This window comes from Harpia harpyja, chromosome 7, assembly GCF_026419915.1.
Source record: "Harpia harpyja isolate bHarHar1 chromosome 7, bHarHar1 primary haplotype, whole genome shotgun sequence".
NCBI classification, from domain to species: Eukaryota; Metazoa; Chordata; class Aves; order Accipitriformes; family Accipitridae; genus Harpia; species Harpia harpyja.
The window spans coordinates 32,998,534-33,017,325 of NC_068946.1; the positions used below are offsets into that span (position 1 = coordinate 32,998,534).

At 45.2% G+C, this 18,792-nt stretch overlaps 1 protein-coding gene across 4 annotated transcripts in view; it reads left to right on the plus strand.

Moving 5' to 3' along the window:
• Positions 1 to 17,078, plus strand: part of WIPF1 (WAS/WASL interacting protein family member 1) — a 58,628-nt gene extending 41,550 nt beyond the window's left edge. For 3 of the 4 annotated variants that reach the window (XM_052791605.1, XM_052791607.1, XM_052791606.1), the window contains 6 exons: positions 1,459 to 1,588; positions 3,840 to 4,022; positions 5,287 to 6,051; positions 8,847 to 9,059; positions 10,769 to 10,882; positions 12,198 to 17,078. In XM_052791605.1, the coding sequence (XP_052647565.1) occupies positions 1,459 to 1,588; positions 3,840 to 4,022; positions 5,287 to 6,051; positions 8,847 to 9,059; positions 10,769 to 10,882; positions 12,198 to 12,253 (1,461 nt within the window). In that variant the 3' untranslated portion in view covers positions 12,254 to 17,078. The remainder of the gene's footprint in view (positions 1 to 1,458; positions 1,589 to 3,839; positions 4,023 to 5,286; positions 6,052 to 8,846; positions 9,060 to 10,768; positions 10,883 to 12,197) is intronic. The other variant, XM_052791608.1, reaches the window with a different exon arrangement.
• The last annotated feature ends 1,714 nt before the right edge of the window (positions 17,079 to 18,792 follow it).

The window sequence follows — 18,792 nt, forward strand, 5'->3', positions numbered from 1 at the left end:
TATGCATGATATTTGGGGAAAGCTCTCTGACATTTTGTTTACGGTTGATAATTGATCCTACAAGAGGGACTATCACTTCCACTCCCTTCCAGTGCCCATATGGATGTCACTAGCCACATTGACTCTCCCTCCTCCTCTTCCTCCCACACTGGTGGTTTGATCTGGTGTAGGGATCCTGGGTGGCGAGGCACAGCTCCTCAACAGCTTGTCTAAGTCAGGAGAATTGAAGTCTTGCTCTCCCTTTGCCTTTCTCCAGCCATGTACTCCCACCTTCTCCCTTGTTCTACTCCAGTACTTACATGACCCGAGCTGGAAAAAAACAATCCTATTGTTTAAATTTGGTAAGGATAGTTCATAGCCAGCATAGCTCCCTTGGCCAGCCTGTGGTATGAACACAGGATCCACTGCTGGCACAGCATGGTGGGTGAGACTACATCGGAGCTAAGTCAGCCTAAGAAAAAATAGAGTTTGTGCTGTGTTTGCCCTCCGACAGTCAGTCACCTCACTAAAAGATCCTCACCTCACAAGAAAGAAAAAGGCTTCTTGAAATGCCATTGTAAAGTACTCAGATATTTTCATAGCAAAACCCTAGCTGGTTGCACAGATAGGTCGGGCTGTGCCGCTGAAGACTCTTTCCCTCATTTTCCACCACAAGCAAGATACGGACTCTGTGCTTGGTCCCTCCATGGCACCTCTCACCACCTTTCAGGAAATTTCCATAACACTGATCTGCTAAGTTAGAAAGCTTTTCAGGAGCCACCATTTCCTAGAAGAAATAACCATATATATGTGTGTGTGTGTGCACGCGCACGCATATATGTGTATGTTTGGGGGTTTTTTTTGGTTCTTCCTTGAAAAACTGTGTCACCAAAACAAACTGAAAAAGAGGACCATTGAGAAAAACCTTAGGCATCTAAAGGTTTTATTGGGTCTATTTGAAGAGGTCTATATTGTTGAAGTGGTGATTGCCATTTTAAAGTATTTCTATCAAAACTAAAATAGTAGCTAAAGATCCATCTTTCTTCTGATTTATCCAGAATTCCTATATTAGGAGCTTTCACTACAACTTTCAAGAATGTCCACCTTTTTGTGTAATCAAATTATGTGTGTAGTCTGTTCTTGTTCAGTCTCCAAAATGGCAATTTGCCACAGATGTGCCTTGGCTTTAAAAGATCAGAGACTCTAAATCTTGAGTTAAAAAAAAATGTGAATTCGCATAAAACTGTTCTGTTTCCAGTGAGTAGTGTGGGTTAGAATAGCAGCAGTGTTTGCGGCCTCAAGTCAGTAAAAAGGCCAGCTACCTATAAGATCATTCACGAAACCAGACGTGGCGTGCTACCCAATCCAGTGCTGTTAGAACAGAAACTGAGGTCTCAAGTAACTACCATATTTGAGCAGAGCTTTGTAGCTAGAAGTTGAGGTTTATTTTTCCTCCTCATTTTTAATTTTATTTTGCAGGCAAATACTGAAAAGCCATCCCTAAGCAGGTCAGAACAAGCAGGGCGAAATGCTCTATTATCTGATATTACCAAAGGAAAAAAGCTAAAGAAGACTGTTACTAATGACAGAAGTGCTCCGATTCTAGACAGTAAGTATGATTCTGCATGTTGGAGTTTCTGTATGCGTGAATGGTTCTACATACCTGAATGCAGAAAATTATTTTGTATATCATCAGATGAACTGCCATGAGACAAGTAAGTAAAATAAAATGCCAGCAGTTGGCATGCATAAAAATAAATTCTGTTCATCATGGATTAAGTCAGCTGAGAAATCAAGTATTACTTATGAAATGCGAGTGTTAATTTGTTTGCTGACTTTCATAAAGCAGTTTATTTTCTCATTTGCTTAAATCAGAAAACTATGCAAACCCAACTAGGAGCTCTGCTGAGGAGCTGCAGCAGATCAGGCAAACAAGACCCTGTCAGGACTGAGGACAGCACAGAGAATAAAGTGGAATTTCAGACTCTGCTTTCGCATAAACAGTATAAAAATAAAGGCACCCCTGGCACGACACCATTGGCTTGTTAATGGCCGCAGTACCACTTAAAGCAAAACCAGAACCAGGAGCCACAGCCCCACTTGTGTGTCACGGCTGCACGCAGTTTTGCCATTTCTGGAGTGACTCAGGGGTGTTAGCTTTTTGGCTGAGCCTTGTTGCTCAGCCTGCCTGGTGGTGCTCTGGCACAAGGCAGCTGCTCCACTTACTTGAATGGAGACAAGGTCTCCATCCAGCTGTGCACTGTACATCTCAGCAAGTGTTGAGAGGAGGCTGGAAAAGCCCATGTAGCAAAAGCACTGGGAAGACAGAACAGAAACAGGAGAAGAGCGAGGAGCAAGGGCCTGCTGCGTCAGAGGAACAGCCTTTATTGCCTAGGGAGAGAAGACACTTCTACAGACTGATTAGCAAATGTGACACAACTCAGTCGAGGTCTGGCCATGCAATTAAAGGCTGGACTGTGATAGGAAGATGATGAGGAAAGAAGGAAATGCCCAAAGGAGTGTGACCAATAAAGAATAATTAAAAAAACAGATACAGTCCTGCAGTCAGCCAGATACTTTAGTTTTTAAACACTTGAGTATTATCTCTGAAAGCAAAGTTACATGTTGTAGCTATTGTAATGAGCTGGAGAAAAGCATTAAGGGGATTAAAGGAGGGCTAAAAGTAAGATTAAAATGATGGGGCCTATTGTTTACATGAATTAACAAATCATGATGAAAGACTAAACCATAGTAGCAGCATTTCTCCAGAGGTTCACACCCTATGTGAGTCAGAACTGAACTGAGCGAACATGCTTAAGAAAAGAGAAGGATGATGTGAAACATTCCCCCGTGAACACATTCTTCCTCCTTTTTTCTGGGTGGGATTATTAGAGGTGCAATCCGATGCATCCACAGGTTTCAATTACTTTGAAGTCAGTAAAATTTTTACCCACCCAAAGTTGTGGAAGTCAAGATGCCAAGAAATTAAGTAATTGATCCTCAGCCATGTAGCCCATCATCTGAGAGCTGATGTCCACAGATAGGCCAACCTGTGGGCCTGCTCATTTTGCAGTGATGCTATGAACAGGGCTCTTCCCTGTATTTGTAGCTGTGAAAACACTTTCATTTTACTTCCAGCATCTCACTGTTGTCACAGCAGAAATATTTACGTTAGAGAGAAATGGGAGAGGAAGGGAGGGCTGATAAAATTATTCCTGTCTATTGGAAAAATTAGCAGCTAATGATCCTGTCACTGCATTTCTGGACCTACAGGAAAGTAATCAGAAATGAAATCTTTTTCTGCACTAGGCTTTAAATAAGTAGATATGTTGCAACATCATCAATAGTGACAGAGTTCTGTGCCTTCCCAGAAGTGATCACCAGAGACACCTCCAGGAGGAAGGACACCTCTGTCTTCGTCCTTCCTTTCTCATTTCCTGAGATTGCCCTCTCGGTTTGCTTATGGAGAAGTGGAGGGGAAGGATAAGAGAGCAAAGGTATGAAGAAATGGGAAGCAGCTACAAAGACGCTAACAAAGACAACATGATATTTTCAGAGGTCCCATCCATGCTCAGTTCCAAATTCTCCATAGTGACTGTTTCTCAGCTTTCTAGTCCAGAGCAGGCTAAAGAAAAGTGATGGCTTAATGAAATACAGTGGCTATGTTTATTGCACCACCTCTTCCATGGTGCAATAGTGGTGGTGATGGTAGCTGTAATGATCCAACCTGAACAAGGACTTGTGTGTTTTGAAAGCTCGTCCATTTTTCCCCAGCTACAAGTGTTGCTCTAATGAAAGAGATGACTTCGCAGGATCAGTCTCGGTTCTCTGCCTAATGTGGGGGATTTTTTTCCCAACAGAACCCAAAGGACCTGGTGGAGGTGGCGGTGGTGGCTTTGGAGGAGGCGGCGGTGGCGGCAGCGGCGGCGGGGGTTTTGGTGGTGCCGGTGGTGGCAGCTTCGGTGGTGGAGGACCACCTGGCCTTGGAGGCCTTTTTCAAGCAGGAATGCCAAAGCTCAGATCTGCTGCAAGTCGAGATGCCGGTAAGAAACACCTTGTAGTTCCAGTGTGAAAAAGTAAATGACATTGCTTAAAACCTTCATAGCACTGCAATAAATTACCTGCTGGGATTGAAGAAGTCTTCAAATATAATAGGCTCTTAGGAAATGTAATTTTCAGCTTGAATCTTGTTTTAATACTAGGTTTTACAAGGGAGAAGTGAGACTCCTCTCTCCACCCATCCTACTAGTTATTGATGAAAACTAAAGATCTCAGCAAAGTTGAATTGCTACCTGCAAAGTACAGTCAGGCAGACTAGGTCCTGCCTTAGCTGTGGGTGTGCAGGACAGAGGGGAGCTTAAGAAGATTCCAGGTTAATTCTCCTTTGTGCACCAGGAAAAAGGATCTACTTTCCAAATGGAAAGTACATCTGTGTCAGCTCCACAACAGCATGATTTACCACTTAGGGAGCGCATGAGGCATCCCAGCTGGCTGGTACGCAGGCTGCAGTTGCAGGCTTGTCTGGGGGCATGCACTGCATTCTTCTTCAAAACAGCTGCCCAAAGCCTCGTGCCCCTTGAAGCAAAGGTGATCTGGGGCCAGTGAGTTTTGTAAGGTTAAGGACATAGGATTTCACGCTTGTTGAAGGAGGACTGGGCAATGGGGGTTGCAGGGTGTTATGAATCTTATGTATTTTATAGACTAACGTAATTTTTCAGCACAAGTACAAAACAGTCTCTCGGAGCTGGTATTATTTTCTATTGCGTCACAGTCTTATTTTGGGAACTCATATTAATACAAAAGTTCCTGGCATCACAGAACAGTACTTCTTCAACTGCAAGGCTGGCTGCCTTCTTCGTGACGAGCACAAGTACATCCTTAGGTAACAGCTACTAGAAAGGGCTGAAAAGAGCCTTTTGCCAGACTGTTGTAAAGTATCATTTAAAAGCTAAGATTCCTTTGCTTCCAGGTTGACGGCATCAAGCACTTGTTCTTGGTGCACCGTTTCTTCCCTCCCCACATTACTGCTGGCTGTGTGGCGGCCGCATCCGTTGCGTTACCTTGCGGCCACCGTGCTCTCTCGCGAGTCGTCCCTCATAAGCGTTATCGGGATGTAACCGGCCGCTCCGGAGGGGTTCCCCGACGCTACCAAAGCTGCTGCTGACTGTTCCTGGGCGCCCAGCCCCGAAGGCTTGCGGGCCCCTTGCCGAGGCCGAGCCGCTGCCCCTCGGTGTTCGCAGCCCCTCAGGACGCCGTCGGGCGAAGCCGCTGCCCGACGGATGCTGATGCCCTCTCCCCTGTCCGCAGATGCCGGGGGAGGCCGCCCGCCCGCCCTGCCGCCCGGAGGCCGCTCCGCAGCCGCCAAGCCCTTCTCTCCGCCGACCGGCCCGCCGCGCTTCCCGGGGCCGCCCTCGGGCCCGCGGACCTCCGCTCCCGAGCCGCAGAGGAGCCGCATGCCGCCGCCGAGGCCCGACGTCGGCTCCAAGCCCGACGCCGCGCCGCCGCCGGTGCCCAGCACCCCCCGGCCCGTCGCCTCCAGCCTGCACAACAGGGGGTCGCCGCCGGTGCCGGGCGTGAGCCGGCAGCCCAGCCTGGGGCCCTCGCCCCCGCCGTTCCCGGGCGGCCGCAGCGCGGGGTCGGCCGGGCCCCTCCGGCAGCCCGGCCCCAGCGCGGCGCCCCCCTTCTCCGGCCGGCCGCCGCTGCCGCCCACCCCGGGCCGGCCGGCGGAGGACAAGCCGCCGCCCCCGCCGCCCCCCGCCGGGCACCGGCCGCCGGCCGCCCGGGAGGCGGCTCTGCCCCCGCCGCCGCCGCAGAACAGCAAGCCGCCCGTGCCCTCCGCCCCCCGGCCCGGCCTCGGCGCCCCGGCGCCCCCGCCGCCCCCCAGCCGGCCGGGGCCGCCCCCCGTCCCGCCCGTCCCCGGCGGCAGCGACGAGATGCCGCGCCTGCCCCAGAGGAACATCTCGCTGGGGTCCTCCTCGGCCCCCGGCGGCGGGGGGGGCCGCTCCGGACCCCTGCCCCCCCCGCCCAGCGAGAGGCCCCCGCCACCCGTCAGAGACCCCCCCAGCCGATCAGGTAGGGAGCCGGGGCGGCGCTGGGGGGGGGGCGGGGGCGGCGAGGGACCTGAGCTTGGCGGGGGTTGAACAGCTGGGCGCGGTGGGGTGAAGCGACGGCGCTTTAGGGAAGGGGCAATCGCCGGTTTGCCCAAGGGTGGAGCTGGCCGTGACCCTCGGAGCGTAGCCCCACATCTCCTGCCCTGACAGACCCAGAAGGAGCAGCGTCGGAGAGCTTCGGCCGGGGCGTCGGGCTTTGGGCTGGAGCGGAGCGGGGCGCCGCAGGAGCCCGGGGCGGGGGCAGCGCCTCTCCCCGCCGGCCGCCGCCGCCACGCACGGCCCCCGCTCTGCGTGGGCGACGGACGGTGCTCTGGGGCACAGGGGGTTCTGCAGCTGGAGGGGAGGGCGTACGGATGGGCATGGCGGTGGCTTAAGGAAAGTCACTGCGCGTCGCCAGCCTGCTCGCGTCTACCTTCGCAGGTCTCGGCGGCTTTCCTCGTAATTACTGTAATTAAAAAGGGCTGCAAACGGGGGTGGGGGTGGGGTGGGGGTGTCCCCCATTCTGTTCTTCGGCGCAAAAAAGCTGTTTTATCTAGCTTCTGATAGGTGACAGCGTTTGCCTTCCTGCGTCAACTGGCGTGAGTTAATGGTGGCGTTCTCATGAATGGAGGTTTGCAGAGCCCCACCTTCTACGTGTTGGGAGACACGAACGCTTACAGCCAAATACAAATTATTTTAATAAAAGACCTAGCCAACAGTTGTTAAATATAATGGCAGTTGTTACAGCGTGACTAACCGTTGTTACTTACCATATGCAGATTTCAAATAAGGCTGAAAATAGAATCATCTCCTTTGAGTTATTTCATAATATACTTTGTCCTCTGCGACAACTGTTGTTCATAACTTTTAAGAATTGCACATCGTAACTTAGCTCTCTTAATACCTGAAGGTTTTCCCTTCAGAGGGGAGAGAATTTAGGCACAAACAGCCAGGCCCTGTAACATCGGGAAGGGAGAAGTGTTGCACAGAAGGCGACACTGGGAAGCTCCATAGAGTTGCCTTTCATTTCATCCTTTGGAACAAAAATCTGGAATCATCTCAAACCCGCCCAGTCCTAGACTATAGAGATGAATGTCATGGGAGCTCCCACAGGCAACAGGCATCCATGTTGCTTTCCAGCTCCTTGAACCAGCCTGGATCCCCTACAGCACAGCACCTGCAGCAGCTGTGCAGCCACAGAAAATACTGGCCCCGGAACAGTGCTTTGTGAAGCTGGTTGCCAGCCCAAAGGATGGCACAATGCCAGCGCAGCCTGCAGTAAATAAATCAGAGAAATCTTGTCACGTTTGACTGGGAGTGTGGATCAAAGCTGCAGAGACCGTCTGCAATTATTCAGACACTTCCAAGAGCTTCTTCCGTGATGGCCTCTGCTTCCACCAGTGCTTTCCTGGTTGGCTCTTTTCTGAAGCAGATGGTTTGAGCAAATCTGCACTACCTTTCTGCGGGCTTAATAAGTAGAAGGAAGTGGTAGCAATAAATTATAAATGTAAATACTCCTGTTCTGCAGTGGTTCAATATAGATGATGGGGTTTAGGTAGGTTTAGAGAGAGAGCAAGCAAAACTATTCTGAAGGTTGCTAAATGCTTCTCATTCTTAGAAACCATTCCCTGAAGGCAAACTTTAGTAATTTATAAAAAAAAGAAGGAAAAAAAAAGGAGGGGGGAGGACACCCACAAAGCACAGCATTTTTCTTGAAGCACGTTTCAGTGCTTGCTGCTGGAGACACAATATCTGCTGCTCCCTTTTTCTAATGCATGTCTGTAGCTAGATTTCATCAGGACAAGGAAGCATTTCATAAAAATGAACATAATTGTCAGTTGCCCAACTGTGCCAAACAGAGGTAGTGAGACCTTTGAACAGGCATAGCCCTCCACACCCTCTGCTTCATCTCCTCATGTCCTAACCATGGGTACCTCTCTCCTTGGCAGCAGCAGCTTGCTTCCCTTTATTGACTGGCTCCTCTCAGAGAGGCGCCCTTCCCCTGCCCTCAGGGCAACTCTGGTCCGGTGTTACATGGGCTGTGCCTTCATATTTGACCTGTCATGTCACCGCGCCAGTTACTCAGATACACGGACACTAGGAATGCCAGTCTACGTGTGAGGTCTGTTTCCAGTTTAGCGGGAGCAGCTACCGAAAAACCTGGCATGCAGTGCACATGTTTATAAATGAGCGAGCTGATGCCATGCTGCCTAACGCTGCTAGTCCTGGGCTGAATTCCCCTGTGCACCACCACAGACCCTGGCTGTGACACCCAGAGGGGACCACCCCGATGGACAAAGAGCCTCTGAAGGTAGCAGAGCTCTTCTGCCACATGTCCTCTTGCCTTGCAATGGTACATGGAAAGGAAGTGGGCTACGGTTTGGACCTCCACAGTACCCTGAATTCCAGCTGTAACTTCTGCTCGTTGTGGCCGACATAATTTAGAGTGGTTTAAAAATGGCTTCAGGGACCAGCACTCTACAGAGGCCTCTGTAGCTGAGGGAAATAGGAATATGGGCCCTGAGGTGTATTTATGCTTAGATATACCCTGCTCCCCCGATCTCTACTCTTCAAATCAGCACCAACTCCCTAGAGAGCCCTGGAGAGCAGGAAAGTGGGTGCTGAGGGCAATTCCCCCTCAGGGCTGAGGGTCCCAAGCCAGCCCACCCTCTCCAGTTCGTTAGCAGGAGGCCGTGGGACACAGGCAGCGGCTTACCACCGGCAGAATAACCCCTGGTGCAAACGGTGTTTGTGTGCTTGCCTCTTGTCTTGCTCCAGGTCCGCTCCCTCCACCTCCTCCCATAAGCAGGAATGGAAGCACTTCACGGGCTTTGCCCGCTGCTCCCCAGCTGCCCTCCCGGGCAGGGCTGGACAACCAGAGAGGTGGACCACGACCACCGCTTCCCCCTGACCGGCCGGGCTCAGCAGCACCGCCACCACCACCACCACCTTCATCAGCTGTCAGAAACGGCTTCCAGGATCCAGGTGATGGTAAGCCATCCTCTTAGTTGTTTGCCTTTGATAGAGACCGTGTAGCGGCTTTTGGCCTTAATACGTCAAAAAAGGTTTGGGATAGAGGCTTTGTTTCTAGTGCAGACCTTTGATTTCTGACCAACAGAGGTGTCATTTGGGTCTCAACTAACGCTGCCACGTAAGAACAGAGTAAATATGCCATACGTAGAGCAGAACTGCAAAGTCGTCCATACAGTCTGCAGAATAACCCTTTGAAAAATAGCCTGAAAAAAAGAAGGGTATTTACCGTGCTTTGCTTTGCTACAATACAGAAAAAAGGCCTAAGGGGATTGTTCTGACTCTAGTACGAATTCAAACCATAGCTACACTAAGACTCTTTGGAAGTCAGAACAAGTTAGATGATCACTCAAAAGCTGAAAGCTGAAAAACAGATGAGGGAAGAGATTGTCAGAACGCTGCTGAAAATGTCAAGTATCTCTCTTTTTGCTAGTGTTTATTGAAAAGGTGAGGTGTAAGATTGCTGTGTTTTAAAGATTCATCATGCTTTTCTTTTTAATTGTTTTCTATTTGCAAAGGACAGATAAATCTTTCAGCTAATTATGGGAGGCCAAAATTGGTATTTCTGACATTTATAAGGTTAGAAAAAGCAAGCAGAAAATAAAACTGTAACTCATGCTTTTGAAGTATCTTTACACATCAGATAAGGCAGGTGGGTCACAGACGCATTTTTTCCTACACAAGTCATTTGCAGGGTTCAGAACCTGCACCTTTACACACGGGTTTCTAATTGCAACCATTGGGATTAAACATAGGAAAAACTGGATCCCAGCGAATAACCACATGTACGACTGCTGGGCAAAAGTTACTCAGCTGTTCATTACATTATGCAATAAAATATAACAATATTGCAAGAAAGTTATGGTTGCAAAGTCCTTAAGCAACCAAGTGAAGAAATGACAAAGTTTAAGATAGTCCACACTTTCTTCTTTGGGCCTCCACATTCCAGTGCAGAACAGAGCTCTGTAAACATTTCTTATTATTTCAATGAAGAAACGGATCAGCTTGCTTTATTCTTTGCAATCCTATAGACTCAGTAAGTACGTCAATAGGGCCCCTGTACTCTCAAGAGATATAGTTTCAACTGATGTATTTTTCCATTTTTGACACTAGTTACAAACAGGTTTCTCTGTCATCGTACATTTTATCATAATGGCCCCAAATTTTCTTTTTCCCATATAAAAATTAAAAAAGAAAAAACACCGCTTATAGGTCAGTGTGCTTTTAATGATTCTTTTGAGCTCTGTATATCAATGAAGTATGAATATCAGAAAATTCTATACCCAGGAACAAAATACTGTTCTGAAGTAGGAGACACTACGCATTTCCGGTAACATATATACATGTATGTGTGTGTATGTTAAAAAAGCAGTTCTATTATATATGGAAGGGAACATAGCACTTATTTCTGTGGTATTATGGCCATTTTCCTGATCTGTGATTTTTCATTAAATTGGCTAAGTGATCAGCTAAAGTTAATAAGGATTTTCATTCTCAAACTAACCTAAAGCATCTTCTTCCCTGACTTCCCAATAGGATGCTGGTTCAATACTCAGCTATGTAAGCGTTTTGCAATATAAAACATGTATTAAACATGATGTTAATGTCAATTTACTTTCCTGAAGCTGTGTCACAAAACTAATGAGTAAATTGCATGGGATTTTTTTCAGATGAATGGGAAAGCAGATTTTCTTTTCATCCGATATCTGATTTGCCACCTCCAGAGCCATATGTACCTGTGAACAGGAGTTATCCCAGTAAACTAGCAAGAAATGAAAGCAGAGGTAAGTTTGTTCCACCTCTGCTGTTGGAATTTCAGCGTATCATCCTAGAAACAATGTGGATGGGGAAGGGACTGGATGCTGAGGTTTCAAAACTTCTCCGACTAACAGCCTGGTCACCCTTCTCCACCACACAGGAAAAGCTAAATGCAGGTTTGCAGGCACAAGCCCTCTTAAACTTGTATTTGAGGGAGTAATCATTTGGGTTTTAAGTTGGAACATGTATTGTAAGAGACCACCTCTACCATTATATAGTCAACCTTTCTGCTACAGGCAGCCAGAACCACAAAATCCGCTAGGACTTCCTCCTCATTTCCCATCTAAATTCATGCACAACTCATTCTTGTGCTAACATCCTTGAGTTCAGTTACCCTTCCTCCTTGGTGTGTTAAACCCCTAATATTTTTTAAGACAACAGTCGTACCCTCCTCTCGGCTTTCATTTTGCTGGGCTGATTAAATCAGGATGTACTATGCTCTTCTTCCAAGCTATGTTCTCTGATCGTCAGGGTTGCTTCTGGATACACTTCGGTTTGATTTTGTCTTTTCCAATCAGTGCTACATGCTGTTCCAGTTCAGGCCTCAACCGTGTCTTCTACAGCAGCATAAATGTTTCCTATCTTCATTAGTGGTATTCGGCCTGATACACCCAAGGATCAATTTACTTCTTTCACAACCAGTGACATCGGTGGCTCATAGTTATACTGTAATCATCTGTACACTCAGATGTTTCTCTCTCTCTCCTGTTTCCAAATGATGACGTTTTGGGTTGGAGCAGAAATTCCTGTTAGTCTCTGACCCTTCACTTTGCCCTGTTAGCTTTCATCCCATTCGTATTACTCCATGAAGAAAGGCAAAGTAATATATGCATTTTTTATGTTTCCTTTCATGAGTTTGCAATGAAAATCCTCATATTGGGAAAAACATGAAGAGCTTTGAAATGTTACTGTATTTAGAGCTTGCCACTTTCATTGAAATTTGCATGTGTTGCAAGTAGCACTGAGAAGGTATGTGTTCACATAAAATAGTAAGGCTAACAAGAGCCATCAATGTGTTTTGAGAAGGGGACAAAGGACTAAAATGCATATGCTTTCCAGACATTTGGGGATAGCATTAGTTAAAATCTTTTTTTTATACTGTTTGAAGTTCTGATGTTGTTTAATAAACTAACCGGAAACTCTACAAAGATTTTTTAGTAAAATGGCTAGGCAAAAAAATGAGTAGGTCTACATCAGTTACTGAATTAATGGCTTAGATGTAAACTCCCACTTTCAAAGAAACCAGGAGAAGTGACACAAAAAACTTTCTTTCTCTTTTAGGTGGCTCTGGCCGAAAAGAAAGAGGTGCCCCCCCGCTTCCGCCTATACCAAGGTGAAATGGGTTCTGGCCCATCCTTGGGCGATGTCTGTTTTCAAGTTTCCTTCGAGTCAGCTCTCCTGTCCACATCATTGGAAAGTTGTCTGTTTTGCTTTGTTTCCACTTTTGGCTTGTCAGCTGGAACAAACTTCAGTCTCTATTACAGAAGTAATAGATGCAGCTTATGAACTATAGTTGCTCAAAGCTATACATTTTATTTGCTTATACTGCAGGCTGTCATGAAAGGCATTTTGTGGACCATGCATAACATACGTGCATCATGCTTACTGTGTCCAGCCCTGTCCTCTTGAGAGCTCCATGGGAGGTGTGGCTTTGAATTTAATGAGAGCTGAAACAAAGCTGTTTCATTCACTTTGGGTACAGCGGCTGTATTATTTGAACGATAAAGTACAATCTATTTTCTGTTTAAAAAACTGTTGCTGGAGAAAACCGTGTAGCCAAGAGTCCCCTGGATCCTTCTTTGCATGCCTAACTTGGCCCGTCTGCTTCTGCAAGCCACAGACCTACTACATGGTGACTTTTCACTTCAGCTTAGCCAAGCAAATCCTATTTTAAACAATAGGTAGCACATCCCGCTCTGAGGATGGATTGTGTCTGGCCTTCCTTTTATCTGCAGAGAGTCTTTCAAAGAAAAGCACAAGTGAAGAATTCAGCAGCATCAAAATACCTTCTTTTTTATCCCTCTTTCCTTGTTTTTTAATAGTGTTACGCTTTTAGTCACCTAATTCTTTCCTACTCTGATGTGGACCAACCCACAGTCATCCGTGTCCTGGATTATTGTAATGCCGTCTACCTGAGACTACATGCGAAGAGTCTTCAGAAAGTAGTCTTGGTGAAATGCAGCAATTATTGTAGTTGCAGGCTCCTTCTGTAAAGCATCGCTAACACCAGTGCTCCACAGACTGCTTTCCAGTTGTTTCTTTGGTACAATTAAATCATGGGTTTTGACTTAAAAATCTTCGCGGGGCTTAGGTCACAAGTCTCAGAGAGACTGTATTTGACCTGCGTTACGGTAGAGCAGCTGAGGTAAAAAATGTGTGTAAATGAAGGTCCTTTGATGTAGTGAGGGAGGTCTGGGGTTTGTGCGTTCAAGTGGGAGCATCAGCTCCAAAATTTGCTGTCTGCACCGGTTCAAGAGAAATGGGAAGATTTGGCCTTCTGAGTTTGCCATGAAGCCTGTCCTTTCAAACTTTGTTGAAAGGAATCTCTGCAGAGAGCTGCAAGGCTTACATTAATAGAAGAGAGAGTAAACTATTCTAACATTGTGATGATTGGTTAATATGTTTAATGGCTTTTGAATTTTGTATATGAGAAAAGAGTTCATTGTATGAGTGCGTTTTACAAATGGATCTAAATGCATATAAAATGCCTTTGGAAATTAGAGGAAGATTATAATTCTGGATTTGAAATATTGCTGAATGATAGCTCTTTGTTAATTGGGTGTCTGAGGGTTAGCTCTGAAAAATTTCTCCTGTCTCCTCAACAGTTTCTGTTTCTTCAACATACTCCTTGGGATCCCTGTATCAAGCCTGTATCAGCAGCCATGCTCAAAAAAAAACCCCACCAAAAACCAAACCAAAACAAAAACTAGTCATGTAGGTTAAGAAAATGTTTCTCTGGCATGGAAGACATGATCCTAAGTACGCTCTGTGGCTAGAATGAGGTCAGTCCTTGAAAATGTATGGAATTTAGCCGAAAAGTCTGGACCCCACTGAAGCGTTTGTGCGTAGGGCTTTTTGCTCTGTCAGTCAGCGGGGAGGGGCAGATCCCCTTTCTGCCCGACAGCCCGGACAGCCACAGTAAAGGGGATGAGACAGAGTTGGATTTGGCCAGATCAGATTTAATTTGGCCTTTTCAGTGTTTGTTTACAAAATCTTGTTAGCTGTGATAGCATTTGATTACGTACCTGTTTTTTTACATTTTTATATCTAATGACCTATATTAAGTTACTATTTATGGTCTTGAACCTGCAATTAAATGCGCAGGCGCAGGGATGTATCTACATCTAATTGCAGGATCGTGGCTGTAAGGGTTTCTTAAACAGATATTAGTGGGACCTCCATGTGACAGGTGCACCTTGGGATCAGACCTAGCGCAATACTGAATTTGTATATGTATTTTATGGATGTCACTTAAAGTGCCTGTCTCTTTGGGATATTATTATGTGAATAGGAGTCCAAATAAAATTTTTAGGATAGTAACTTAAAGGATAAATTATTGTATTCATGTTTTTAAACTGAAGCACTTAATAACTTTCTAAGGAACAACATTTTGAATTTAAGAATACAATATTTTCAGTACCTTGACCTGCCAAATCCTTATTAATATCCAAATAGCTATGCAGCCAAAAAAAAACCCCAAACCTCCAGAAACTATACCTTTTTTGTAACTTACCTGCTTCCAGCATGACTGTTTTACTTTGAGTAAGTCAATGAAAATGCTGCACATTGTTCTGCCAACTCCCTGCATCGTTCAAAATACCCTATATTTGATGTTTCGAGCAACGTTTTCTGACTAGAAGTTCTGGACCACTACCAAAGACTTGGCAAACCAGCTTCAGTCTCACTTTAGAATGTGCTGTGTAAAAGGCCCTCAGTCAACAAGCCAAGAAACCTGAGCTGCTTTGTACTATAGAAACCTCTTCAGAATGGATGTTTGGCATATATGTAAAATAGCTTAACAATGCAGAAAGAGGTATTTTTTTCACCTAACAACAACTTACTATTTATATCTTTTGCTATAAAAGTCCCTAGATATATTCCAGAACAATGCAGCATTTTATCATTCAATATATTGCTTCATATATCAGTAGCTATTTACAATAAGATCAGTATTAAAGTATTTATTTCACTATGTAGTGTTAAAAAGAAGAATACAAAACAGATTGAATCAATGGTGCCTTATGACTTTTTTAGTCAACTTTTCTGTCTCACTAGAAAAATGAATAGGTGTTGCTCTTCCAAGTCCGAATGTAAATAGTGCCGACAGTAGCATTATACAGCGTTCGAGCCAAGTCCTGCTGTTGCAATGTGCTCAGTCTGCTAACTTCAGATTGAGCTCAGTGTATGGAGAGACTATTGGATCGGTCTTTAGGTGAGGTGTAAGCAGGCACTGGTTAGCCTCACAGTCAGTTGTTGGTATCGCTCTGGAAATGTAACCCTTTCCCAAAACCAGTGTCTCACGCTGCTGTCCATACAGCCTGGCTGAGTTCAGCGTGGTTGCAGAGGTTATTAGAGGACTAAATTTGATTCACTGCTTGCACAGATTTACTGGGTTCGTTTCAATGGCATTGTATTGTAAACCTTCAGACCTCAAACTACCTTTTTATGTCATCACTAAGACTTGCATTGCGTGACAATGGCCACAGATGTTCATTTTCGTTTAATTCAAGTCAGTAAATAAAGTGGGAATAACTTTTGTACCATGTGACAATAATTTTCGCTCAATATTTTTGGAAGAAAAACACGTTATGTCTGTTATGACTTTCTGCACCAGCCATTGGGAGCAGACATCACAGTGATTAATGTTCAGAGTTGTTAAAGGAAACTCAGCTTGTGATTCAGGAAGCATGTATTTCTGTAAATGAACTACTTCAATAAGGTCGCAAAGTTCTTGTTTAGAAGCCAGCATTTCCCAACACTAAAAGAATCATAAGAACGATTTTATTTTTTTTCTGCGAGACTGAACTATTAAAGAAGTTCCTTAAATTGTCACTTAAAAAACTGGACAGTAGTTTCTCCTTGCAACAACAGCTGTTTACATGTCACTTGTAGAAGTAGGTCTTTGCTGGAGCAGAGGATGAGGGTACTAAACTGCTGTCGTGCTTCACATATATTGTAACACAACAGTTTTCTGTGCAGAAGTATGGAAATAGAAAGGGTACTTTTTGCCTTGGAAGCAAAGAATAGAGTTGAATGATCAAACTGGGATTATTTCCAGCAGAATGTCAAATGTCAAGAGACCTAGATAGGGCCCCTCAGGTGCAGGATGCTGGAAAGGAGAAGATTGCTCAAGGAAATAAAAACCAAGTGGCTGAATGTTGCTATCAATACTAGAGTACAAATTACAATATAAAATGTGCATGTATGTAATACCACATCACAATAGTGTGAACATCCTTGTCTCACAGTCAGGTGCAAATAACCTGTTATGGCGGTACATTGACTCTGTATAATATATATTGTATGAACTTTAATCTTTCAAATGGTATTCACCAGAAAATATGGAGAATCTCTTACCTAAGATATCTGGTAACACATTAAGTGTAGCTAGTTCGTGGAATGGTTCTTCATGTACATTGGGAGAAAACAGGGATCTTGCAGCCTATAAGGTGGAAGTGTCTGGACCATTCAGTTAAAATGTAAACATGGAGCATTGGCAAAAAGGGGAGTGTTGGAGTTACTCAGCAGAAGCAGGGCACATGTATCATGTTCTCAGTGAGTAAGTAGGTGGCAGGTAGGTAGGCAGACTAAAAGAAAAAAATGAAAACCGCATGTCTTAAAAAAGGGAGTAACCCTTCAGTATGTTGCCATTTTGAAATACAGTTTGTCTGTGATAAATGTTCTTTAGTGTAAAGTAATGCATGCAAAGGAAGACCTGAATTTGGGCTTCCAAAGCCACACAAGACTATGAAAGAGAGGGAACCCTAACTTAAAACAGGCTGAGCAGAATGTAACATGTTTTATCAGATGCTTAAAGTTTGAGCTTTTTATAAAATATTAATCTAGTTCTGTGAATATTTTTTTGCTCAACATTTATTTTGTATGTGGTTTTGTTCTCTTTATTTTTCTGTCCTATGCCGAATAAATTTTACTTTTATTTAATTGGTGGTGCAGACTGTTAAGTTGAGAACAACCACGGTTGCTTCCTTGACAGAAACACACGTCGGCCTTGGCAGCAACGTTGACAGTGAGTCTGGCGGGAGCTGGGGCAGGTTGTTCTCCTCCCCTCCTGCCTGCCGTTGCGCAGCAGCACAGCAGTAATGCTCAGAGGACTTTGGGCCTCCGTACAGTGAAGATTAGACACTTGCAGATAAGGAGAAATAATGAGTTTAGTTTAGGATAAAGAATGATTGAAAACCTGCGGTCAGCGTCACTGTGCTTGTAGATGGCTGTTGTGTGAGCTGTGAGCATTGGCTCTTGGCAAGGCAAGCTAGGCACTTGCCACGGGGAGGTGACATGGAAAATCACTCTAGGTAAGCACAGATTTTTGTTCCTCTTATCTCCACTCACTAGGCAGAAGGCTGCCAGAGAATATCAAACAAATGAAACCTTCCTTTTGACTTTGGAGGCCTGTTCTTGATCTTGGATGTTAACCTTTTCAGGTAATTTGGACTGGGTTCATCACAGAAAGGCCCTTTGATGGAAGTCTGAAGGAGGCTGAAATTCAGGCTGCACTTCCACCTTCTCCTCAGAAATTAGAAAGGTCATTTAAAACCCCGAGCTAAAAAGCTCTATGCTGTAACTCATCCATCTTGCAAAGACTTAAGCAGCAGGTTTCCTCTTACACAGATGGTGGATCCCTTGACGTCTGTGGGGACTGCTTGTTGATACTTTCATTTTACAGACCGACTAGAACAGAGACCTCGACTTTCTTAAAAGGCCACAGGACACTCATGGCTCCCATGTAGCCTACAAGCCCACCGGTCCAGGTGCCCGGGCTACATATATAGAAGAGCCACGATGGAGGGCGGCGGCTGGGAGTTTGTGCGCTGTGAAGGAGCTGGCTCAGCAGGCTGAGAGACCTTTGCAGATCTTAGTGGCAGTAGCCTTGAACGAGAACGCAGAGGTATGAATCTAATGATCAGCTAGTAGGACTGTCTATCTCATGTTTTGCCAAAGGAAACATGGTTCTTTCTGGTTTTCAAGAAATTAAATTACTTGCTTGACTTCGGGAAGAGGAAACTGAACTGAGCATGCTGTGACCTAGTCATAACCACAACATAGTCCTTCCTCCATTTAACTCAGAAAATGTTGTTGCTTTAAAATAAACCCACAGACAGCACTGTAAAACAGTTCTGACTGCTCCCTGCAGTTGCAGGAAGGCTCACGTGTTGCACGCAGCACACACAAAAATACCCAACTCCTTTGATCATGGTTCAACAATTTCCAATGACCTTCCTGCCTCGGATGCACAGGCTGCTCCCTTCTGCCCTCTCACCTAGTCTGACTCCATTTCACACTGAAAATAGTAAATTGGTCCTAGCCAATTATCGATTTGGGGGCTAAATATTGGCCCATACATCTCTGTACAACAATTAATGTATTATTTAGGGTAACTAACAAAATAGATCAAGAGCCTTCGGGATTTGTTTTTCTCTAGCTAACAGCAAGTATAATGAGCAATTCTTAACAGCTGTTTCTGCTGTCTTATGGTTCTCTGAGAATTACCCAAATATGTAACATGACGTAAGCTTGATTCCAAGTTTCATTTTCTGTTACACTCTTAGAGGTCCTATAATTTTTATTTTATACATAATGAAACTGTGTGGTTTACACTTTCAAAAGAGCTCATCCTTTTCACTTGTTGAATAGGAGA